The sequence below is a fragment of the Excalfactoria chinensis genome, chromosome 1 (assembly GCF_039878825.1).
Source record: "Excalfactoria chinensis isolate bCotChi1 chromosome 1, bCotChi1.hap2, whole genome shotgun sequence".
In the NCBI taxonomy this organism is placed as follows: domain Eukaryota; kingdom Metazoa; phylum Chordata; class Aves; order Galliformes; family Phasianidae; genus Excalfactoria; species Excalfactoria chinensis.
In genome coordinates, this window is record NC_092825.1 from 136865892 (window position 1) to 136891089 (window position 25198).

The 25198-nt window shown below is 42.5% G+C and overlaps 2 protein-coding genes across 7 annotated transcripts in view; one reads left to right on the plus strand and one right to left on the minus strand.

The window, feature by feature from the left end:
• The window catches only part of STK24 (serine/threonine kinase 24), a 59600-nt gene extending 49103 nt beyond the window's left edge, over positions 1-10497 (plus strand). The window contains exons 7-11 of the mRNA XM_072354747.1: positions 543-688; positions 2727-2850; positions 4541-4609; positions 5972-6108; positions 7560-10497. Coding sequence (XP_072210848.1) covers positions 543-688; positions 2727-2850; positions 4541-4609; positions 5972-6108; positions 7560-7596 — 513 coding nt within the window. The 3' untranslated portion in view covers positions 7597-10497. The remainder of the gene's footprint in view (positions 1-542; positions 689-2726; positions 2851-4540; positions 4610-5971; positions 6109-7559) is intronic.
• A 3050-nt stretch (positions 10498-13547) lies between these two features.
• FARP1 (FERM, ARH/RhoGEF and pleckstrin domain protein 1) overlaps positions 13548-25198 on the minus strand; it is a 193578-nt gene continuing 181927 nt past the window's right edge. For all 6 annotated transcript variants that reach the window (XM_072348229.1, XM_072348204.1, XM_072348246.1 and 3 more), the window contains 8 exons: positions 23458-23526; positions 20553-20642; positions 19793-19875; positions 19315-19427; positions 18687-18850; positions 16158-16265; positions 15760-15911; positions 13548-15021 (listed from right to left, as the gene is read on the minus strand). In XM_072348229.1, the coding sequence (XP_072204330.1) occupies positions 14940-15021; positions 15760-15911; positions 16158-16265; positions 18687-18850; positions 19315-19427; positions 19793-19875; positions 20553-20642; positions 23458-23526 (861 nt within the window). In that variant the 3' untranslated portion in view covers positions 13548-14939. The remainder of the gene's footprint in view (positions 15022-15759; positions 15912-16157; positions 16266-18686; positions 18851-19314; positions 19428-19792; positions 19876-20552; positions 20643-23457; positions 23527-25198) is intronic.

Below are 25198 nucleotides of genomic sequence, written 5' to 3' on the forward strand. Positions count from 1 at the left end.
CAAATGCAGTAATTTCTTTTTCTTTTTCTTTTTCTTTTTCTTTTTCTTTTTCTTTTTCTTTTTCTTTTTCTTTTTCTTTTTCTTTTTCTTTTTCTTTTTCTTTTTCTTTTTCTTTTTCTTTTTCTTTTTCTTTTTCTTTTTCTTTTTCTTTTTCTTTTTCTTTTTCTTTTTCTTTTTCTTTCTCTTTCTCTTTCTCTTTCTCTTTCTCTTTCTCTTTCTCTTTCTCTTTCTCTTTCTCTTTCTCTTTCTCTTTCTCTTTCTCTTTCCCTTTCCCTTTCCCTTTCCCTTTCCCTTTCCCTTTCCCTTTCCCTTTCCCTTTCCCTTTCCCTTTCCCTTTCCCTTTCCCTTTCCCTTTCCCTTTCCCTTTCCCTTTCCCTTTCCCTTTCCCTTTCCCTTTCCTCTCCCCTCCCCTCCCCTCCCCTCCCCTCCCCTCCCCTCCCCTCCCCTCCCCTCCCCTCCCCTCCCCTCCCCTTCCCTCCCCTCCCCTCCCCTTCCCTCCCCTCCCCTCCTCTCCTCTCCTCTCCTCCTTTTTTCTTTTCTAGAGACCTACTGCAAAGGAGCTCTTAAAACACAAATTCATTTTACGAAATGCAAAGAAAACTTCCTACCTGACTGAGCTTATTGATAGGCACAGGAGGTGGAAGTCTGAACAAAGTCACGACGACTCCAGCTCAGATGACTCAGATACGTAAGTCTAACGAATCTGTAACATTTTTATTTTAGCACATTATTTTTAGCATGTATGTTCCTGTGTTCTGTTGTTTAATTACAGCTTTTCAGGTTAGCAGCCATGGTAAGCTAATGCAATCTTAATTTAAATGTTGCAAGGGATTTTATGCAAATAACTTAATCATTGAAAACAATTCTTCTGGCTCATTCTGTACTATATTCTTCTCTTCTAAGTGGACTGTAGGGTCCTTCCTAGACATAAGGCCAACCGTGCACCTGTCATATGAGCAAAAGCTGGATCTCACCCTGCACAGCCAGGTAGCAGCGTACATGTACACTGTGCTATGTGTGCATACAGCTGAATAAGGAGGGGAGCTTGGTGGCAGGTTGGCCTTTGTTTTGGCATCTGCAGTTAGCAAGCAGAAGCATATCCTTGTATATAGGAAAGGGTTAGTGGAATAATGCTTCCATGGTAATGGGGTTTTGAGAGTACAAGACTGAGTGTTTTTATGAGATGTGCCTATCCTTCTAGGAAGATTAGGCCACTATACCACATTTATCATTAAACTTCAGATTTTTAGAGTGCTGTGATTTTCCCCATTCTATTTTTAACTTCTGTCTGTGAAATTTGATGGAACTGCTTAATATGTTCAAGAATTAGTTTCCGTAGGAAGTCAAGTTAAAAATAGTTATGGCTATGTTAATAAGTTAACTTTGTTACTCCCAAATACTTAGGCATCACCAGATTGCAGACCTTCTAAAATGAGATGAAGGGATTGCTACTGTTTATTCATGAACTTCCTATTCAATTCCTAATTATAATTTAAAATGCAAGCTATTCTCTGCAGTTCCAGTCTGTGCTAGTGGCAAACGTCAGGTTGATTGATGTACATTGGCCTACATGTCAGATATAGGTTTGTCCTATATTATTAATGCCTTGATTCCTTCCAGTGATCACAGTTCCAATCCTGATGTGGAAGCTGAATTGCTGGTGCTAAAACTAATCTGAGATCAGTTGCTAACTGAAGCAGCAGGTTGTAGTTCATTTCTCCTGTGGAATATGAGACCAGCGTTAATGGCTTGGCATAGGAACTAAAGAGGTGGTTGAGTGCTTATGAGATGATAGAATTCATTGTCTAAGCTTGCTTCCCTTTCTGCTTCCACAGCAGCCCTTACAAAAGAGGTGATAAAAGGATGAATTGATTTGGCATGCTGATCCGATGGGATGCTAGCCTTCCAAATTGATCAACTCTCTAGAGCTAATGCGTAGACAGAAAGTAGATTTGCGTCATTCAGTGACAGCCTGAAGTTCTATGCGACTTCAAGCAGAAATGTTGAAAATTTTTATTGTAATAATTACATTGGTTTTAGCTTGGTATGGTACTTGGAATACTTTTTGTACAGTGGCCAAAAGATGATCTTTTAATTGGTAGTGGTTTTCTTCTAGATCAATCTTAATTCATGGATCATAAAGAAACAAAGTTAGAGGTCTGTTACAGGGAGAAATGAAATGCAGTTCTGTGACTGATTAGCATCAGCAAAAAATATTTTTGTTCTTTCAACTTGGGAGGAGTTAGAGAATACATTTTCTTTTGATATGCCATCCACAAAAAAATGGGTGACGTAGTTTGTTAAATCCTTACTGCATCCCCACATGGTTAGCCATTTTTTGACACTGGGAAGAAATTTGCCTTCACAGTGGGAATGAATTGACTTTCACAAAGGTATCCAAAGCTTGAGTCTTAACTTAAGTCTTAACTTTCACATTACTTGTTTACATTACTTGGGAGGTTATTTTCAATCTTTAATGCTTCTCTTTATATTTTTGAAGTTAATTTAACTTATATTGAAGTACCTTGGTTTCAATTTCTAAATAAAAGCCTTTAAATTCCCCCAAGATAATTGCATTATCTTTCACACTTGTCCTGATGCTCATTGGCTCATACAATACAATCCCGATTTCAGTCTTCAGTGGAGGTTTTGTGACCAACATGTATGTTGAATGAACATAGGCAATGAGGTGTAGGTAATAAAACTTATTTTTCCTTTCTTCAAAGTGAACCAGATGGCCAGGCTTCAGGTGGGAGTGACTCAGGAGAATGGATCTTCACAATAAGAGAAAAAGATCCCAAGAATCTAGAGAATGGAGCAGCCCAGCCTTTGGAGTTACAAAGAAATAAGGTGCTTGAAATGTTGATTGTATTATACAAGGACTCTTGCTTTAGTAATTTAGTTACATGATTCAGTATTTTTCACAGCTCTACTTATTAAATATTCTTGACGGCATTTGAATTATAAATTGTTCAGAACTTCTGTTGAAAATGTGTGTTCCACAGTTGTTTAAAATCCTAAAGTTTGGTTATTCTGTAAACGTGTCTTTTTTCTGTAGTTTGTGATGTGTATAAACGCTATTGCAAATACCGGGGGAAGACCAGACAGTATTTTATTTTCCACATTTTCTTTTGGCTGGGTGAACTTCAGCTTGTGTGAGAGGCACCCAGTGAATATTGGAGTGTGTAGGATTTGGTGAATTTGGCTTCGTAGGATTGGAAGGAAGAGCAAGTGTGGAGTCTTACACCTGAGGAGGAATAACTGCATGCATTAGTACAGGTTAGGGGCTGACCTGATGGAAAGGAGCTCTGCAGAGAAGGACCTGAGTGTCCTGGTAGACAGCGGGTTGGTCATGAGCCAGAATAGTCCAGCAGAGCGCAACAAAGAAGATGAGGTGCCTGGAGCATCTACCTTATGGGGAAAGGCTGGGAGACCTGGGACTGTTCAGCCTGGAGAAGAAAAGGTTGAGAGGGGATCTGATCAGCACCTATAAATATCTGCTGGGTGATTGGCAAGAGGATGGTGGCGCCAATAACAGAACAAGGAGGAGTGGGTACAAACTGGAACACAGGAGGTTCTATCTGAACATGAGTAAGAGCTTTATTGTGAGGGTGACAGAGCACTGGAGCAGCCTGCCCAGAGAACTTGTGGATTCTCCTTTGGAAATATTCAAAACCCACCTGGATGCTTTCCTGTGTAACCTACTCTAGGGAGCCTGCTTTAGGAGGACTCCAGAAAAGGGCCATTAAGATGATCAGAGGGCTGGAGCACTTCTCCTGTGAGGAAAGGTTGAGGGAACTGGGCTTCTTTAGCTTGGAGAATAGAAGGCTCCGGGGAGACCTCACTGTGGCCTTCCAATATTTGAAAGGAGCGTATAAACAGGAGGTGAAATGACTGCTTATGAGTATGGATAGTGATGGAACAAGGGAGAATGGTCTTAAACATAGGCAGGGGAGGTTTAGGTGAGATATTAGGAGGAAGTTGCTCACAGAGAGGGTGGTGATGCACTGGAACGGGCTGCCCGAGGCGGCTGTGGATGCCCCATCCCTGGAGGCATTCAAGGCCAGGCTGGATGTGGCTCTGGGCAGCCTGGCCTGGTGGTTGGTGACCCTGCAACATAGCAGGGGGGTTGAAACTAGATGAGCATTGTGGTCCTTTTCAACCCAGGCCAATTCTATAATTCTATTCTATGAGTAGACGGTCTCCAAAGGTGCCTTCCAACCCCTATGGTTCTGTGATTCTGTGATATCCATATATATATGTTTTTTCTCCTGTAACTTGAAGTTTGCATGTATTTGAGGTCCCACACCCTCAAACTTTAGTTCAGCCTCCAGTTTCCACAGTGCTTTGGAACAGTCTGTTGTAAGATATTGTATGTATTTTCTATGCATAGAAACATTTTTCATGAAGTGTAGCCTGTTTGAGCTATTTTCTTTTGTTTAATTTGAAACAGAATGCAATGAAAATGCTTTTTTTTTTTTTTTTTTTTTTTGGGAAATAAAATTCTTAAGAACCTTGTTGCTTTTTTTTTTCTTTTAAGGAAAAGGATGTCCCCAAAAGGCCTCTATCCCAATGCTTGTCTACGGTTATTTCTCCTTTATTTGCAGAGGTAACGTATTGCTTTAGATCTTACTCAGTCCTAGGATTTATGTCTCTGAAAAACAGAAAAGTATGAGGAAAGATAAGAGGTTTCTGCAACCTGTTTGGAACTTGACTTTTTACACTTTTAGTTCCAGCTAAATTGATCTGATGTCAACAAAGCTTCCTCTTACCATTTTCCGTGTCATTCTACCTGTTACAAGCTTTAAATTCTTCTCTGTTGCAGTCTGCGGCTGTGGAGCAGAGCAACAAGAAATTAACATTTAAACTTCAGGGTTGAGAGCAGTATTTTGCTCCCATTCTCAGTTTTGCCTTGGTTTATGTTTTGGTTTTATTTCCAAATGCTTAAATAACTATCATATGAAAGGGAAGATGGAAATCTATGAAGATGTTATTTAAAAATGCTGATGGAAATAACCATAAAAAAATAACCCTTCCCTCTCATTCTATCTTTTCTATGAAAGCTTTTTATTTCAATACATATTGTTTTCAATCATTGTAAGCGTTACAGAAAGAAAGTCAGAGGACCTGTTTTCCTAGAGAAAATGGCTTAATTTTGTTCTAATGAGTGAAGCGGTGTGTCAAGATTATTGCAGAGTTTTGCATGCTGCTCAGGAAGGATATTGAGCGCACAAAAGCAATTTCATTTATTTAAAGGGTACAACTTCTGTGTTGGTTATTCCAAGTCCATTATTAAATTAGCCCATCATCCTCCTATGGAAACTGGAGGAATGCTTTGGGCAGGGATTTTTGTTATTTCCATTTGAGTGCTTTATGTATTGCTCTCTTTCTTGTCCCTGTTTCAGACATTCCTTTCAACTTTTACCCTTCCCATCTCTCAGACATTTCACAGGTTGCTCTGCATCTCCTTCAGGTCTTCTTTCTCCCTTTCCCATACTAAAAATGAAGTGGGTCCTGCATCCACTCTTTTGTGTTGTCCACCCTCCATTTTTATACCTTCTTTGCTTTCCATTTTCTCTTCACTATGCCCATTGTTATGCACCTCTTAGAAATCTCTGGGTTCTTATTATTGATGTGTGTATATTAAAGCGGATGTATAAGCAACACATCTTGAAACCAAACAGCTGCAGCTAAATAGTGCATCTTCACTGGGACAGTGCCACAATACTTGAATGAAAAGGATGTGTGAATGATTGAAGTCTTGTGAAGACGAATGACATCCTGCTGCATAACTGCTGCACAGGCTATCTTCAGGAAGAAGAAGGTCTTTAGGATGCAAGAATGAATAACAAAAGTCAAACCCTAACATTCTGAACACTGACAGTCACTTTATAGCAAGCTTTTGCATTACACTGTTTATGGAAATATTATGCATATTTTATTAATGTACCTCTTCTGCTTTTTATTTCAGTTGAAAGAGAAAAGTGAAGTGTGTGGTGGTAACACGGATTCCATAGAGGAACTGAAGAAGGCTATTTATTTAGCTGAAGAGGCCTGTCCAGGCATCACAGATAACATGGTGTCGCAGCTTGTGCAGAGGCTTCAGAGGTAATGGAATAATTCACTAAGGATTACAGAAAATTACAGATCTTACTTTACAGGCACTGCTAAATTGAAATAATAAAAATATTTAATAAATGAAAATATTTGATATTAATATATATTAATATAAATATAATATTTAATAAATGAAAAAAACATTTCTCTGCTTTCCACTGTGTAGTTGTGTAAAAACCCCAAGCACCTAACTTTATCAGCAGTTCCGATTTCTAGCATGAAGTGATAGTCCATATGGACATTGCTACTGTTGATGAGCATATTTTGTATCACATGAGACTGGGCGGCATTTTCCATTTGCAGTTCTTGCAGGGGACTCTGACACTTTGGTTAGTGCTGAGGATGTCACATAGCACTTATGTGGTGCTGGAGATGATCCTACAGTCATTACTTTTGTCACATTTCCTTAGCATTTTGTTTTCTTTATGTTTCTGATTATGTTGACTACTGCTGTTTTTCTCAGCCATAGTATCATATTGTCACGGATGCTTCCTCTTCTTTGAAAGAGAGAAACGTTCATAGATGATGTCTGTTGATGGGTCATGCAAAGGTGAAGTTTCTCGTGTATCAAAGAATAAGCCAGCACGTTAGCATGCTAATATTCCTTCCTTAAAGCAAAGAAATGAGTGACAGGATCCTCCTTTAAAATGGATTTGAACCATTCCACAGCTTAGTGGGTATTTTAGGAGCTAGTCAACTTCTGAAAACATAATCTGTCCTTATTTGAAAACTACAAGAAACTTGATGCTCTGCTGCATCATTTGGTCATTCCTTGTATCCATGTGTACTGCACACGGATATGTGCAGTATCTTCTCCACCTTTAAGTAAACTATTGAAAATGACTCTTCAACAACACGCTGCTGTTGAGGTTTTCATTTCTCCTATGACTGTTGAAATCTGTATTTCCTGAGTTTGACTGTGTGGATTTATTGGGACCCTCAGAAGAACTGCCCAATAAATTGAGTTGAGTCCATTTACCTTTTCAGTTATGGTTTGCAGTATTTTATATAGTTGATCGAAAGTTTAATATGATTAAAGTGAATCTTTTTCTTTGGATGATTGAAGAATCAATTTAGATTAAGAAATACAAGTTTCCTTCCCCAGCAACATTTTGGAATGATTATGATGTCAGTGTGCCAAGTAAGAAGGCTAGAAATGCTAAATGTTGCCCACATTATATAAAAATATACCATATGGTTTACTTCTTGCTAACATACTTGAATATGAGGTGTTGCTGCAGTGTTCTGATAAAGTTGTGTTTTATATGTTGTTCAGTTCCATGGTTTTTCTCTTTTGAAAGTGTTACAGTGCTGGTGGATGTCATTGTGGAAGGAAAAAGACCAGAACTTCAACAACATAACAGAATAATAAGTTTTAATTGCTGCTTGTCGCATAAAGTGTTCTGAAAGTCACAATAATAACCATTTCTTATGCTCTTCAGATATTCACTAGCTGGAGGAAGTACTTCATCCTACTAAAGTACTCTTCTTCTGAGACAACGGAGATCCCAAGGTGTCTGCACTGAAGAAGTGAATCCTGATGTTGTTCTGCCCCTTAGTCACCGAAATATCCTCTGGTGAAAGGACATTCTTCAACGTGCAAGAGTGACAGTGGAGTCTCTGAGATGGAGGCAGTCTTTTTCAGCTCCTTAAAGCTATAGTTTTTTTTAATGATAATGCACATATTCCAGGGAGGTGTCTTTTTGTAAAATCTGAGATGTATATTTCGGTTTGTGATAGAGTAATTGAAGATATTGAGAAACCTCAGGTATCTTGCTTTAAGAATTCCACTGGGAGATGGAATATGCTTGTTGGAATTGTGTACAGATATGTATATAATGTCTTTTTTTAAACTGAAAGCCTTTCGACGTGCATAAGGAATCACTGTGTACAAAATGGTAAAGTGCTTCTGTAGGTAACGTTAGTGGGGTAAATACTTGACAGGCCATAACTTGAGTATTGCCTTGCCTTTATTACATGTAAATCTCGATCCGTGTGATTGACAAGTGAATCTTAGGTTGATTTTTTTTTGTATGTGAAGGATTTGCCATTGGAAAATAGTTCATCCTGTACAATGGGCCCTTCTCTTTGTACCTCAGCAAAGACACAGTTTTGCTCTGTTTCCTCAATATTTCTTCCTTTTTATCTATTTTCAGAGCGTGATTTTCCAATTATGGTACTACTTCTGGTTGTTTTAAATTTAATACACCTTCTTTCTCAGAGCTTTACATTTAAATTATTGTTTTTCCTGTAGGATGAGCTCTTTCATGACCTCTGTTTTAAATTGTGCCAATGCAAGTTTTGAACCTTACGTGCCCTTCAGTTTTAGTAATAGATATTTGTGAAGCTTGTTGTGAAATTCAGATACAATGTTTTTTTCTACCTAAAACACGTTTGAATGCTCACACAAATACGTTTTTATTACTTGCATTTATTCTGAAACATAGAGGTGTTGGCCCTAAGACAGAGAGGCCAATGTTTCTCCTTCATGCCTATTTTTATCAGTTACAATCAGTGTCTTGCAGTGTAAAAGAAAAATTATCCATCTATTCAGTGCTGGGTCTTGCTGCCTTGAGCTGTGAATCCCTTTACTGATAGACGCCGGACACAGAGGCAGCAAAACTGAGTCAGGAGGGCTCTGTGCTGTCCTGTTATCTCCCAGATAAAAAGCAAATTTGGAACTCTGAAATTTCCAGGGTTATCCTTCTAGGATAGCTGGTGTTAAGCTCAGATTCCCTTGGAAATAGCAGCGTCAGTTACACGGTCGATTAGGTGGCTTAGTTTTTCTTAACCTACCAATATGACATTGAGTTTTGCCTCGGTTTGAGTCACCAAGGCTGTTCAGGTGCTTGTGATTCTTTTTGCCTAGTTTTGCCGAGGGGAAAAAAAGAGGTGGTTTTAGGTTTTGGACAGTTAGGCATCTTATCTGTTTCAATGTTTTATTACTATTATTTGTAATAAAAATACAAGCTTTGAAAGAAAGGATTAAAATAAGTATGGGTATATCGGTCTGTCTCCACAACAAAAAGGACCCAGTCTCTGTAACTACTCTGGGAGCTGGTGAGGGACTTCTCAGCACCAAGCTAGCCCTTACTGTATGCATATTAGTAGCCTTAATTATTAATGTAATGATTTAGCGGTGTTAGAAGACGCTGCTAGGCTAACAGAGCTATGAAACTTCTGATCAAGTTGAAACAACTGGGTATCTGTGCTCTCATTCTTGTAGCCGTGTTCTTAGACACAGTACTTCATCTGCCAACATAACAATGGCCTGGTTTTATTTATGGACAAGATAAATCGAACAGTGCATACATCTAAGCAATGGTTTGTAACTCTTCTTTGATCGAGATCATTATATATGTTGTTTTCCTGCCCCTGAACGTGAAGGGTACGCTTATTCTTGAGGAGTTGAGTTCAGCTCTGTGAAGCGTGCAGCTGAATGCGGGGCAATGGGAAGTGCACCTTCTTGCATCTCGATGTTCAGCCACTCGGTAGATACACGCCGTTATAGCACATGGAAATAAACTGCTGTATTGACATTGGAAATATAAATAGAAAAACGGAAGCATGTTAAGCACTTAAGATTGAAGTTAGCTTACTTGGAGACGCACGGAACTCAAGGATTCAGCAGGGATGTTAAACTCATGGTGGGAGTTGAAGAGTTTCTCAATCAGAAAACTGATGAAGCTCTCCGGTACGCTATGATTTATTTTTTTTTTAAAGAAGTAATAAATAATGCATATATTTTTTAGTTGCATTTTTCTTGCATTCCAGGGTTGTACGTTCAGGAAGTACTTCTCCATTTGAGTGGATTGCGGTGGAGTTTGCTGGGTGGGTGTCCCAGCTGGCTGAGGAGCCTAAGGAAAGGGAGGCACGCAGCAAGGCCTGCTGCCCAAAGGGGGCAGGGCGTTTGGGTACAAACGAGACCTTGTTTATGGTAGAGATGTGTATTTTTTTATGTAATATATAGATTATTTAAATATAACGTATCTTAAACTGGGATTCATTGAAAAAGTATGCTGTATCTTGAATGTAAAGTTACAATCATTTGCTATGACAAAGTATCGATGCTTTAAAAATAGGGTCAATGTTGGTAACAGAAGAGCTCTGTTTGAAAGAAGAGCGGCCTTGGTTTCTGGAGGAAAAAATAGGTGTGCTGATATTCCTGAGATTGTCTCATGCTAACAACACGTCTGTGTCACAGCGTCCGTGCGGGTAACACATCTTCACTCAGTCTCAAATATCCCGAGCACCAACTTGTTATCCCTATTTATGCAAACATTTACATTGGTGGAACTGCTTACTTGTCAGGGACTTCAGGATTAGGCAGTAAACAAACTCGCTGTTTAAAAGAATAAATAAAGTCGGTCGTTTGCACTGAACGCTTGCTGTTTGTAATTACCAGATGTATAATCTATTCTTTTAGCTCGATTTTCCCTTGCGGTTGCACTTTGTAGTGGGTCACTAGATTACTGAAGTCTGATGGTACGATTGCTACAGCACACAACGCCTTTGGTACAGCAACAAAGTGCTGCCTTCTTTGAGGCGCCATGCTTACTTGCAGCCCACACCTTTTTGTCTGTGTGTGTCCATGTAGGTAAGGACCCAATGGCTGTGGGTGGCTGAGCACCACTGTTCTGCTCTCCCTATAGAGGTCGGGTGGGACAGAGGGGTATGGTTGGAGTGTGCATGTTGGCCGGCACACTGTATGTTCACACCCTGCTTGTTTGTCCCCCATACTTCCCCCATCTGCCTTTGATTTGATGCACTTGTGAAATAATGAAGGAAAAGCGTAGTGAAATTCTGCCATCTGAGCGGTCAATGAGATGAGGTTCTGCTCTGGTGGGCTCCTAGATTCAGGGCACTGCTGGTAAGCAGAAAGTTTATAAATCGGTGTGGTTTTCAATTGTAACAATCTCAGAGTCCGTACAAGACTACTCTTGCTTCATCTGCAGCGATGATTTCCAAGAAAGAGCATTGAGAATATTATGTGTTGGGGAATTCGGTATGTTTAATGCTCACAGATGGCCGGGCCATGTGGGGAGCTCGGGGTATTTGCTGTTTCATTGTTAATTCACACACAGAAGTGATTGATAGCGATCTGTTTGGGTTTAATCTATGCAGCTTTGCACGACAGCTTGTCCTACAGTAAGACAACGTGCCAACTTCCAAATGGCAGCGATTTAAAACTGCTCTGTATTTTGCATCCTGCGCTGGGAAGCTAAAGAACTGCTCTCATAGAGTAGCACCAGCTGAACCCGAACAGTGCATCTCTGATCACCCATATAACTGAATAACAAACTCACATTCACACTCCTACGTTTCACTGCTATTTCCCGCTGTCACAAAACGCACAAGTGCCACACTGCTCTTTCCTCCTCCACAGACAACTCTTTTTTGCCCCCGGGGGTTGCTGGGGATGCGTGTGCTCTGGTGGTTGGAGTTGTGTATCCGTACATACAAGAGTTAGGGCGGGTGTCTACTTTGAGGGGAAGGGCTGCATAACTGGTCCCATGGGAAGAGGAGAAATGGCCCAAATCAGACCTTTCAGGTTCTGCTCATTCCTCCACTGTGTTCTGGGCTGGCACAACGTGCACTGTGGCCCCTGGTTTTGTTTCTGAAATGAGATTTTTTTGTGAGAGCTTTTCTTTGGAGTCCTTTATTGTTGGGTTGGGGACCCAACTAAGAGCATCTCCAAGCCCCACTGAGTCCATGGACAATACTATGAGATCATTGCTTGGGGCCAACAGTAAGTGTCTGTGTAGGACAGCTTTCCATGAGCTTAGCCCCACACATAGACTTTAAACAATTGGAAGAGCTGTCCAGATAGCTGCATTTATTCTTTTATGGTTATTTCAGATTTGGGCTAACCTTAGGAATAAAAAAAAAACTGGAAAAATGATGACGAATGCACTCCCATTTAAATAATAATAAAAAGTTTGACTAATTATAATGAAAATCAAACAAAACTGGAAGGTTTGACTAATAATTACACGGAAAAGCTGCTGACTTCCTTCTTTAGAAAGCTCCTCTGGAGGATAGCACTGATGGAGACAGTATCCCACCAGCCTCCGCAATCTAAACCAAAAGTCACTTTATCTCACATCACTGCATGATCCTCCACAGAATTTGCATTAAAAATAATGAGAATAATAAAATAATGAAGAAGATGTTATCATCACCGGCAGCTGTAAAGGATGGACGCGGGGACACAGCAGCCATTGGCATCTGCAATTTTAGTGGTGTGAAGCAGTCTTTGGCAATACTTACATATTCTCTGTTTTTTCACCTAGCTCATTTCAGACAAATGTCTTTTTATTTCTTAATTCTAAAGTATATTCGTGTAGCTGGCAGTTGTCCTGTTTATTCTGTCTATCCCCTAAAACCAACAAACAGAGGTGCTTGGCCATCCCTGGAGGTGTACAAAGCCAGGTTGGATGGGGCCCTGGGCAGCCTGAGCTGGTAGTGGGCACTAGTGGGTGGAGGACTGGGACTGAGTGGGCTTTAAGGTCCCTTCCAACCCAAGTGATGTAATTCTAACAGATCTGAGCTACTGAGAAGGCAGCCTGACTAGAAATCTTCTAAGTATTCTCAGAACTAATAATTAAATTGAAACTTTAAGGAAAATATTAAAAGAGAAGCTGCAACCAGCTACCAGAACCACACATGAACTTCAACAAGACCAACAGCCAGGTGGTCCGTACTCAGCACTGGAGAGGCCACACCTCAAGTACTGTGCTCAGTTTTGGATCCCTCACTAGAAAAAAAACATCAAGGCCCTGCAGCACATCTAGAGAAGGGCAGTGAAGCTGTGAGGGGTCTGGAGCACAAGGCTTGTGAGGAATGGCTGAGGAAACTGGGATTGTTCAACCTGGAGGAGGCTCAGGAGGGACCTCATTGCTCTCTATAATGACCTGAAAGGATGTTGTGATGGTGAGGTGGGGGTCGGCCTCTTCTCCTGCCTAACTAATTAACAGGACAAGAGGAAATTGCCTCAAGTTGCACCATGGGAGGTTCAGGTTGGATATTAGGATACTATTGGATGTTCCTTCTCAGAAACTGGTGATGCAGTGGCACAGGCTGCCCAGGGAGGTGGTGGGGTCACTGTCCCTGGAGGCATTCAAGGAATATGCAGATGTGGCAGTGAGGGCCATGGTTGGTTAGTGGGCATTGTGGTGAGGAGCTGATGGCTGGACCCAATGACCTTAGCAGTCTTTTCCAACCTTAAGGATTCTACAAGTCTATGAAATAGCTGGATTGCTTGTTTCCCTGTGTCAGAGTGGCACAGATTTGGCCAGAAAAACCCAGCCTGTTCCTTGAAACACATGTGCACATCCATCCTGCTCCTCACCTGGAGCTCTGATTTTGTTACGGTATTCACTGGGGCGGAGGAATAGAAAGAAGTCTCTACTGTCTTGAAACAGCAAGATGTGTGGTAGTATTGTGAGGTATTTTATTCCCTTTTGTTGTGAGCAAAGCTGTAAGCCATTTTATACATCGCATATAGGTAAGCATTTAACACAGTGAATAGCCAGACGAAGAAAAGTTGGGGGCAACACTGTCCCAGCTTCCTCTCCCACACTGACATTCAGGCCCCTCTGCCTAGCACTGAGGCCCTGAGTGGTGACGGCTGGCTTTCCAGCATGCTCTTCTGCTAACAGACATTTGATACTGACTTCAAGATGAAGCGTTTCTTAAAGCATAAGGAAAAGCATCTCGTCAGAGCAGGCTTTGTGCTGACACCCTTCTGGATGGGCCAACAGCTCACCCAAGAACGGTGCTAGGTGATGTTAGGGTCGCTACTGAAACTCCAGCAGCAAAACAAGCCTGGGGCTCAGCAGCCACCCCATGTACAGTGTTTTAGTCCACGTGTTACCAGAACACCCCACAAATTAATTACACAAAGCTGTGGTTCCTGGAGCATACAGGTTAGATTTCTATTTTTTTTTCCTTCAAGTCTGTAAAACGAACAGCAGAACGTCACCACAGCCTTTAATTCCTTCTTGTACACACCACTCACAGTACAGTAACAGCCCAAACAATATTGCACTGGGTCATTTTAATTTTGCTTCATCTTGCAAGTGGAATTCACTTTCCCGAGCCAACAGATGATCAGTTTGGTCAACTCGCACTGAAAAAATGGTTCAGTGGGAATCCTGTAACTTGTTTATAACCACATGGATCTCTAACCTCAATGAGAAATGAGAGCGAGCTGTAAACCGTTCCTCTGTTAAAGATAGAAAATCAGTAATTCCTTGTTCAGTACATTTAGAAAGGCTGGAGGAAAAACAGAAAGCTGGAAGTTACTTTGCTCCTGGCTAGGACCGCTCGCTGTATGTAGAATTAGAGTCTGTACTGTGAAAGTCCATCTACGTTTAAAACTCCAGCAGGCTACAGGTTAACATGGTAAAAAAAAATAATAATATATATTTTATGTAAAGAGAAGAAATAGTGTTCGCCTCCCAAGAGAAAGTGTTCAGATCGCGGGGCCGGTTTTTTTAGGTGCAATCTCTGAGGCGACAAAATGTCTTTTGGCATTTGGCACTCTAATAAGGACAATATTTTAATACTGGCACAAGCTAAAAACAGCACAGAATGACGAAATACAAGACATGAACGAACCGCAGCCACGGGGATGGTGTGTAAGCTATTTTCAACATATGGAAAACTGAAACGGTTTAGCGGAGGAACTGCAGATGTTTCTGGTTGGTTTTTCTCTTTCCTTTCACCAACTTTCAGTTTTACTAAGCTCCGGGACCAGGGGGGTGAAGGGGAGGAAGAGTTTCCAATGTCCTGTAGAAAACCAGCAGCTGCTGTGGTGCTCAGTAGGTGTGGGGCTCCCGGTGGCTCAGGGCGCGTGTGCGCAGGGCTGAGCTGGTGGCACTTCGGATCACCTCCATCCATCTGCGAGAGGGGAGAGAAAAGCAGAAGGGTGGCAAGATCCCAAGGAAGGATTCCTTGAAAGACTTTCTCCTCCTGGTCAATGTGTGGGCTATTGGTTGTAGAAAAGCGTTATTTTCTGTGCCTAGCGGGGGAGCATCGTGCTTACTGCTGTATTCCCTATCCAGGTTAAGAGGATAGAGATCCAAAAGTATGCAGAAAAGGAGATTGAGAGAGGGTGGATGGGGGAGAGGAGACCCAAAATTCATCAACTTAACAGTGACTTAACCACCTCATCTCTCTGGAGTTCTGTGGGATGTGTAAGAGCTACACGCTGCAGTGGCAGAACAGAGCATGAGCAGAAGCTTCTGTGACAAAGCTGTGTTTTGTTTCAGGTGTGGGTGTTGCAGGGAGTTGTATAGGAGGGACAGAAGTGACTCTGTTAGTAAGAGGTCTGCTTACACGCTTCCTTGAGCCTGGCATACAGTGCAACCTGTGCAGGCAGCCTCAGTAATTCAGAAGGGAGATTTTTTTGCGCACAACTCATCTCTGCAGCCATCGCTACCACAGTTGCTATAGCTTCTGGCGCTACCAGGCTTAATATTTCTGTATGCACTTTGAAGGGCAACGCCTTTCATTCTGTTGAGCTACAAGTCTGTGTTACTGAATCAACTAACTCAGTAGACACTGTACCAGCTGACTCTGGGAATAAATCCAGGAAGACAAAAAAAAGGCCACCTTCCAGAAGAGCGACTGACTTACCTTTCGAACGTGTATTCGCTTTCGGCCCTGAAGTAGTACACGTGGGATTTGAAATGCAGCTTGAAGACATAATCTTTGTGAATGTTTTCAGATTCGGAAGGAATGGTGAGAGAATATCCCAACAGAGGGAGGCTGGCTAAGGGATGATTGTCCTGAAAAGCAATGGGGAAAGGCGCTGTTCACTCAACTGCTCTCAAGCACAGGCAGGATGTAGGTGAAATGGAGAACAGATATGCAGTCGTTTAAAGGCTCCCCATTAGAAATGCCACTCAACAACCACTGTGGCTTCAGTAGAGAGGGGCAGTCAGAACTGCTCTGTGCCCCAAGGGGCAGCACCCACCACTGATGATGGCCCTGCTCCCACACTGGAAACAGAAAACCCTTCCCGGCCGTGTTACCTGGTGCGATTTGTAGAAGAACATGCAGAAGTTGGTGAACACCACCCACAGCTTCTGCCACCCGTTGCTGTTCTTGAATTTCCTTAGGAGGTTTCCAGACAGCTGATTCTGAAACAGATCAGAGGTAGTCAAATAAAGCAGTGAAATGCACGCTGCAGAGATGTATGAGCAGATGCGAAGCAGCCAAGCCCCACGGAAAGCATGTTTGCAGTTCTGCTTAACTTACTGAATGCCATTACTTTGGCAGTAAGCATAGAACCAGAAGTACCCACCACTCCTTAAGTGAGGGCTGGCCACAACTTAATCACCATAAGAACAACAATCTGCCTGTAGCATTTGCCTTGCCACATATGAAGGTGTTCTGACCGAATGAATGGGGTTTTCTACAACTAAGCAGTACTCTGTAATACATTTGTGTTTGTAGCTGGGTACTTCCAAAAACTTCCAACTACTCTGCTTATATTTTTTGAGTTGCAGTGGCCATCAATCATGTATCAGCAACCGTCAGTCAGTCTCGCTATCCTCATCTGTGTTCTCTTCAAATGACACTTAAATAGAACAATGGAAACAGAAAGGCTGACATGAATTTGGGATGTAAAGGAAAATCATGACGTACTTCAGCACCGCAGACAGAGGTTAAGCTCTCAGTATGCAGCAAGATAGCATGGGGACTTGTCAAACACACCGACTATTCACCTTATTCTGAGCCAGATCTGGGGTATTTTACAGCAAGGAGGAGGAATAGCAAGTATTTAACTACCATCTGGATCCAAACAACTGTTTGCATCACAGCGCAGAAACTAACAATTTAATCTGCACTGCTTAATGCTCCAAGTCTGGTGGTCCCAATTCACCTACTACAAACTATTCACCAGCCTGGGGTGTGCATTAAGGCCTTTGCGTTGGGTAATGCCATGCTCTGCTGACACTGTGACCTAAGTTACAGGCACTCCTTCATTTTCTGTTACCTCGTCACTCTGGAGGATATCATAAAAGGACAGGCTTTGCATTCGGTACCAGCAGATACATGAAATGGAAACAGGTCGCTGGTCACTGATCAGTCCAGCAGGTAGGGAAGTACAGTCACTGACAGAGAGAGGATCTTCTACCACAGGAGAGACAGAGAGGAGGGAGAGACACAAAGAAAATGAACGGTAATGCTGAAGTGAAAGGCACCAAGAGAATCGTGTGAGCATGAGCATGAGCTGCAGACACCGAGCAGCGGTGGAGCTGGAGATGCTTTCAACAGAACAGTGAATGGCTCCAGTGTGCTCCATGGTCCTCACTGCTGTGCCTGCATTTGGCTGAGTCACAAGGAGGAACAAAAGTGAAGATCAATGAGCCCTGATGCTGGGCAGGGAGGTTTGCCTAACTAAACATTTCAACTGTTTGAACTAATCACGGGTTTAAAAGTATTCAATGCCCAATTATAATAAGCTTTAAGGAAACGTGTGAGACTTGGCTCCATGCTGAGCTATTCCACCTTTGCAGGACTTAAGGGCAGAATGAGCAGAAAACACACCTGGCTTGGGAGCACCGTGAGGGCTCTGAAGTTAGTGTTTTCTTATGGGGAATCATTTATTTGGATTAAGTTTCATCAACTCTCCTGCTAAAATGATGGGCAGTTTCACAACCTGAATGCTATCTGTCCTTAGCTCTGTGTCAGGGTGTCCCCTCCAGAGCAGTAAGGAGTTGGTACCACCTCTTGTCTGCCTGGGAGGAGAGGTCAATGGAGTTTTAAGGTCCCTTGCACCACCTCCATTGAGCACACACTTCCATGTGATTGAAGTGCACACTACCACATGAAGAGGACCATGACAAAGCAGTCAAAGCCCCTTGCGGCGTCTCTCTGGTGCAGGAGGGACACCCAAACACCTCACCCTGAAACCAAGAGGGCCCTAAGAGTCTCTGTCCCTTCATTATGGGAGAAGTCCAAGTCTGGCTGTCATCCACTGAGCACAGGGTTAAGGAACGTGTATCAGATGGACTCAGCTGTGATCAGGGAAACAAGAAAGGTATTTATTTTGAGGTGAAAAATGCAAAAGAAAAAAAAAAAACAACAAAAAAAGGAAAAGCAGGTGAGACTGAGCAATGAGAGAAGGTTCCAGAAAGGATGGCTGGGTAAAGAAACAGAAGTTAGTACTACACATAACCAGACCTGGCTGCAGCAGATAGAGACAATATCCTTTCAGCTCGAGCAATGACTTAATGCCTCTGTAAATGAAAGCATTAAGGCAATTCGATCCGCTTTAAGTTTTAAAAGACCATCAGCACTTTTTTTGGACAGTTCTTCTTATAAAATTACTGCTCTAACTGATCTTAAAAAGATGCACTAAGGCAGTAAAGCTGTGTGTGCCTGGACTGATGACTCGTGCTGCCGTCTGAGGTACGGGAGCAGTTTAGCGGTGTGCCTGAAACGTCCCCGAGAGGAAACCAAGGAACGCTGCACTTCTTAAGGAGGAGCAAAAAGGAAATTGTCATTGGAGAGCGTGTCTGGAGCTGCAGCGCAGATGGTTCTGAGGCCGATACCTCCACAGCAATACTAAAGTCGATCATTGAAACGCTGGTATTTCTGTGCCAGCAGACGTGCACCGTAGTGTTGCCACGGTGTGGTGACTGACGTTCGAGTGAGGTGCGGGATGCACTGAGGTCGTCCTCAGATTCCTGGTCTACAGTAGTTTCATCAGGAGACTCTATGAAATGCAGGGAAAAAGCATCTTTCTTCTTCTATGCAACAACACATATTATTGGAAAAATTAAACAAGTCAGATCTGGTCACGATGTGGTGAACCAGCTTTAAAGTACACTTTTAGAAACAGTTTTGCAGAGATGCTAACTAACGAGGTTACTTTTACATGTTTCTGCCAAAGAAAACCATGCTTGGTTGGTGCTTTTAATGCCTTACAAGGACAGGCACTGCCCAAGTCTTGTATAACGCTTCCTGACATCATTATGCTTAAGTCACTTTTCAATTCAGTGAAACTTTCTGCTAACATCAGCGAGAACGTTACAATGGCAGACATATAAATATACATATCCCTCAACTTCAAATGTAACAATCTGATTTGTGGCAAGCACATTTCAGCACTCTGCTTAGAAGCAGTCACCAACTGTACTGACTGAAATTAACCAAACTTCCTCTCCAGCATTTACTTACTGTTGTCGGGGGGGCTGCTGGCCAGCAGCTCAGGGGCAGGGTCGCTGCTTTTCTCTGCCAGATCTATTGCCATCTGAATGTCCTCGGTCCATTTGTCCATTTCAGCACGGGTACTAATAATGAAAACTCAGGTTTTAATTGCTCTCAACCAGGCTGAAAGCAAGCTCTAAGAAACGGTGCTAAGTTGAGCTTCCTTTTAACTCAAACAAACAAAGTCCTGTGATGCTAGTTGCTTCTCACCTAATTTAGTTTTGGTTCTGCCTTGCACAACAGCCACTATTTTGCCTCATTTGCTTTTTTTTTCACTTTCTGTTTTGGCAAGTAGCTTCACAGAAGAATATGCCCTGGAAATTCTCCTAGGAGCAAATCCCACCAAAACAACACCTATTGGCTCTCTTACCTGTCCCACTCTGAAAGCCACAGAGCAGGACAGTTTACAGTTCAACAATAACCGCGTAGGCTGTCTCCATCAAATTACCTTGCCGCAACGATTATGGACTGCTGTTGACCTCGTAGTGTTAGACAATGAGGTACCCCCCATTCCTCTTCACTATCTTCAATCTGAGAAAGAAAAGTCAAAGTGCAATCAGACTGTAGCAAGTAATTACTACTTAAGCTGGAACAGTGAACTGAGCAAGCTCTCACCATTGGGGGGCAGCATGAGGTGTTATAAAATCAGTTATTCGTGGCATTGATTATCTAACAGTACGAAATACATACAAGAACATGAGAAGTTCCAGTGGAAATGACGAACTGCTGCCTGCAGTCTCCCACTACCTCAGCTTCAAGACATATAGACAGGTATGTTAGGAAACTATTTTTCCACAGAAATGAAATCGTTGCTAATGATTATTTGCCTCCATCAGTGTGCCTACAAGCAATTCGTGATTAATTACTGATAAGAATCATGGCTCAGTTTGTTGCTTAAAAAACTAAAGACCCAACCTAGCGAGAATTATTCTGCATTACAAGGAAGTAGCCCCCCTAGATGTCCTTCTTCATTTTTGCCATGCAACCACCTTTGTGTAGAAGGCTTCAAGACCACATGCTGAACCCAGCACAGATCCACCAAGCACTGTGCTTTGCCTCTGCTGAAACTACAGAACAAGCCCACAACTACTCTGAACCCGAGAACAACCCCTTGCTACTGCTCTCACTCCAGAAGCAAGTGAGCAAGCAATTGTGATGGGACCTTAAATGACCAAGTAAGCGCGAATCCAAGCTCTTACAGTACTTACTGTCATGCCATACAATGGCAGATGCCCATGGACTTTGAACTGATTTGTTGCTGTCAGGCCTCTACTTGTGTACAACAAAATGTCATTAAACTAAAAAGCAAGAAAAAACATTATTAGAACAATGTAAGCATACATGTAGAAAAAAATAATAATTAACATAGTAAATACCAGAAAGCTAACCAGTAGGCAGTCCTAATGCAAAAATCCAAAATCGAATGTCTTGGGTTGGAAGGGACCCCAAGGATTATCAAGTTCCAAGACCACTGCTAGAGGCAGGGCCACCAATCTCCACATCTGGCACTAGACCAGGCTGCCCAGGGTCCCATCCAACCTGGCCTTGAACACCTCCAGGGATGGGACATCCACAGCCTCTCTGGGCAGCCTGTGCCAGTCTCACAACTCCCTTTGTGAAGAACTTCCCCGACCTCTAATTTAAACCATCCCTCTTTGAGCTTAAAAACATTCTCCCTTGTCCTATCACTATCTATCAGAATAAAATGTTGGTTCCCCTCCTGTTCATAATCTCCTTTTCAATACTGGAAGGTGACAATGAGGTCTCCTCACAGCCTTCTCTTCTCCAGGTTGAACAAGGCCAGCTCCCTCGGCCTGTCTTTGCAGGAGAGGTGCTCCAGCCCTCTCATCTTCTCAGTGTCCCTCCTCTGAAACCACTCCAAAAGATCCACATCCTGTACTGGAGGCCACAGACCTGGACACAGTACTTCAGATGGGGCCTCACAAGGGCAGAGTAGAGAGGGACAATCGCCTCCCTGTCCCTACTGGCCACCCCTCTGCTGATGGAGCCCAGGATACCATTGGCCTTCCAAGCTGCAGAAGCACACTGCTGGCTCGTGTTCAGTTTTTCAGCCACCAGAACTCCCCAGGTCCTTGCACTTCGCTATGCTGAACCTCATGAGGTTCACATGGGCCCACCTTCTGAGTTTGTTAAGGTCCCTCTGGACTTCCTTCTAGTGTGTCAACCGCACCACTCAGCTTGGTGTCATTGGCAAGTGCACTCGAGCCCATCAACGATGTCATTGATAATATGTTGAAGAGAAAATACTGGCTTCCATACTATCCCAGTATTACCTGTTGCTACTCCTGCCTTCCTTCCCAGCTAATCTCAGGCATATTCCCATCATTTTTCATTTCATGTCTTCTAATATTTCTTTTTTTTTTTTTTAATCTCTGGGTCAAAACTAACAAGGCACAGCAGTGAAACCAAATAAGACATTTCACACTCTGTGGCACTTTGAAGTGGAGGAAGATCAACCTGTTTCATTACTGATTTTTTTCTAATTTTTGTGTGGGAAGATAAGAAAGTGTGCCCCCAAGGCAAGTGTGTCCACCTTTACTCTTCAGTTGGCTATCTCACACTCCGCATGCTCAGAAAGAAGCTGTGAAACCTGCTTAAAAGTAGATGACTTTAGGCAATTGTCAAATGTTAAGCTGCATTATGTTGTGTGCTGTTGTCATACAAACGGCCTGTCATCATCAGTCACGGGTCAAAAGAGGTCCTTCTCAAACATGACGAATCCATCAAGAGAATCATCCTTTGTGGTGGGAAGCATAACTCTCCCTACAGAGTTGTACAACCCAACAGTAGTAATTCATGAAGTGATACAGACTGGCCACTAGAGGGGGATTAAATTTTGCCAATAATTAGACACGTAGTTGGAGTCAGGGAATATAGATTCAAGCTTTTATCTCCAAAAAAGATTGTAGTGATTAAGGCAGATGAAAGACTTCTTTGACAGTGTGAGCAACTGCCAAAAACTAAGACTGACTTAAGAGTCTAGACTCGCTCTATTAACATTTTATACAATATCAAGGAATCATTTGGTAAGAACAACAGTGCTATGCAAGAAAATAAGCCCTGCATTCACTAGGCTCTCATTTTAGTACCTTTACAGCTAGAGCAAAATCCCACCAAGACAAAACTGCTGGTTTTATGTCAGACTCATCTGGGGGAGTAAATACTGAACGTTCCATAAAATCTAGCATGTTCTGCAGCTTTTCTACACACAGTCTTCATCTTTTGCCCACAAGAAGCCAAGGAAGAGTCTTCCTCTCCTGCTGCACTGATACTTTCATATCCTACCCTGTACCACTGGACTGTAAAATCCATTAACTCTGCCGGGCATCCCAGTCCCCCCACATCAGTGGCTGAGCCACAGCAGTGCTGGGTTCCTGGGAACATGTCAGTTTCCAAGGGAAGAGAAGAGACACCATCCTGAAAATGGGGTAAGGAAAAATGTCTCTGAAAGAGTGGTCAGGCACTGGAATAGGCCACCCAGGGAGGTGGTGGAGTAACTGCCTGGAGGTGTCCAAGAAATGTGTAGATGTAAACATGGTGTAGGGGGCAATATTGGTGGTAGATGGATAGTTGGAGTAGATGATTGTAAAGGTCTTTTCCAGACTTAATGATTGTGTACTATTCTGTGATCCTTCCTAGTGCCAGAATTTCTCAATCTATCTCCAGGTAAATGGGCTGGAAATGGACAGTTTGTGGAGAAATGTGGCTCTGTAATGTTTGCTGAGAGCATTATGGGGTTTAGTTTTTTACATCACCAGGAGTTACTCTTCTTTTTGGGATAAAAATCCCAAAGTGCCACTTTCTATTTTTTTCTAATGACTCTGCTTTTATTTACACCATGTTGCTATAAGTGTTATTTTAACGTGGTACTCACAGCGGCATATGAAAATAATAGTGTTAGTAAGAAGCAGTCACAAAGAGAATGCTGGTTTTGGACAGAAACATGTTCTTAACAACCACTGAGGTCGTGCATTATGTTGATAAACGACCATTTAAAAATACTGTAAATCACAATTTAAGCCTAACAGTTTGCTTGATAGTTGCCTATAATTACATTTCAATATATAAATAAAAAAATGCCTTCTTGCTTACCAGGAAAAACATGCGTTGCTGTAAACCTTTTCCAGACAACTTACTAAGACTGCCCAGTCTAATGAACTCCTGTGGGAAGGAAATACAAAACAAATAGGCAGGTTTTGGGTTGTTTTCTTTTTGCAAAATTAAACGTGACTACTTGATGAACAAATCAACACCAGCAGCATAAAAAAAGGGAAATGGATCTGGCAGCATGTGCTATCCTAGTACAGTCCACTTCAAGTCATACAGTGCATTCAGATCAAATTGTTAAATGATGCTTAGGGATAACAGTATGGAAAGAATAGCCCCTGAATCAGAATTTTCAAAGGTCTGAGATGACCTGGATTTGTTGTGATCTATAATGTAACCCACAATGCCATGTATATGAAACCCATCAAAACATCATTTTCCAGTCACTCCCTCCAGCCAAGAGGTTTAAATTTATTTATTACAGTCTTCTGAGGGTAGTTTTACTCCTATTGTGCATGTAAAAGGCAGATAAAGCACCAGAACTGCCTGCAGCTTAGCAACAAACTAACTGTTGAAGATTAATCTATTCAGAGAGATGTTCCTTAGCCTTAAGGCTGCTATGACATGTCCAGTCTATCTTAAGTGAAGGTTACTTTAAGTAGAGGTGCCTAGAAAGGTTGCCCCTTCTGTCACGCTCATGGTGCCAGAGAGACCACTGGAAGCCTTTGCTGACGCCAAAGTATACTAAACACACAAAGTATACTAAACACAATCACTATTCATGTTGTACTACCTCATGGTCACCAATGGGCTCAGCTTCACCACAGCCAAGCACTGCACGAACTCACAGAAGAGCTGCAGGGTCATTGCCATCTGCAAACAGAACCTAATGTGGGATGCTTTACCATCCAGCACAGGAACCAGGATGGCAGCAGCAGGCTGGGGCACTGTAAGGACAATGGCTCCCTGAAGCCATATTGAGGACAGCTGATAACTGGCAAGCATTTCTCCTCAGAGACGTGGCATGGGGCCTCCTCTGGGCAACCCAGCCAACAGCAGCAGTGGCTCAGCAGCACTGAGTCCAGCCTGGCCTGCATTTAGCCCAGCAGCACAAAGCCTGGAGAGCAGCAACCCATGGGCATCTGTCAGAACCTGCTAGCCAAAATACCTGCGTGCAGCTTCCTTAAATATGTAAATTCTTACACAAACACGAGCACAGGTCTGTCAGGAGCAACTTCTTGCATGACCCCACAGTAGCACGAGGCGAGGAAATGGCACCGTGAGCAGACCCTAGGCCACAGGGTGCCTTAAATCACTGCTGTATTTGCAATTCAACACAAAACTCATCTGTTTTTCCCATCTATTTCACAAAAATGCATGGGGGGCAAGAACAGACTGGCAACGTGTTTTCAGTCGCCGCAAGTAGCGTTTCTGTGTATTACACACAGAAGTCAGGGGAGCGGGGAGAAAAACACTTTGACAACAGACAACTCTCAAGCTTGAATGCACAGATCTATGTGCACAGAAAAGCAGAAAAGGCTACGAATTCTGCAGAGGGCCACTTATACTGAAATAAGGCTCTGTTTTGAAAAAAGTAAGGCAGGAAGAACAGAAGCCACGTCCGTATTTTTATAACACAATTAAAAGTGTTTACTTAAGGCAACACTGTCTCAATAATTATTGCCTAACATTACATGTAGACTAAAGAGACTGCTTGTCCTCAGGGCCATGAGTTTCAGAGCCAGGTATCGTGACCAAGCTGAAGGTCCTCCAGCACAAATGTCTC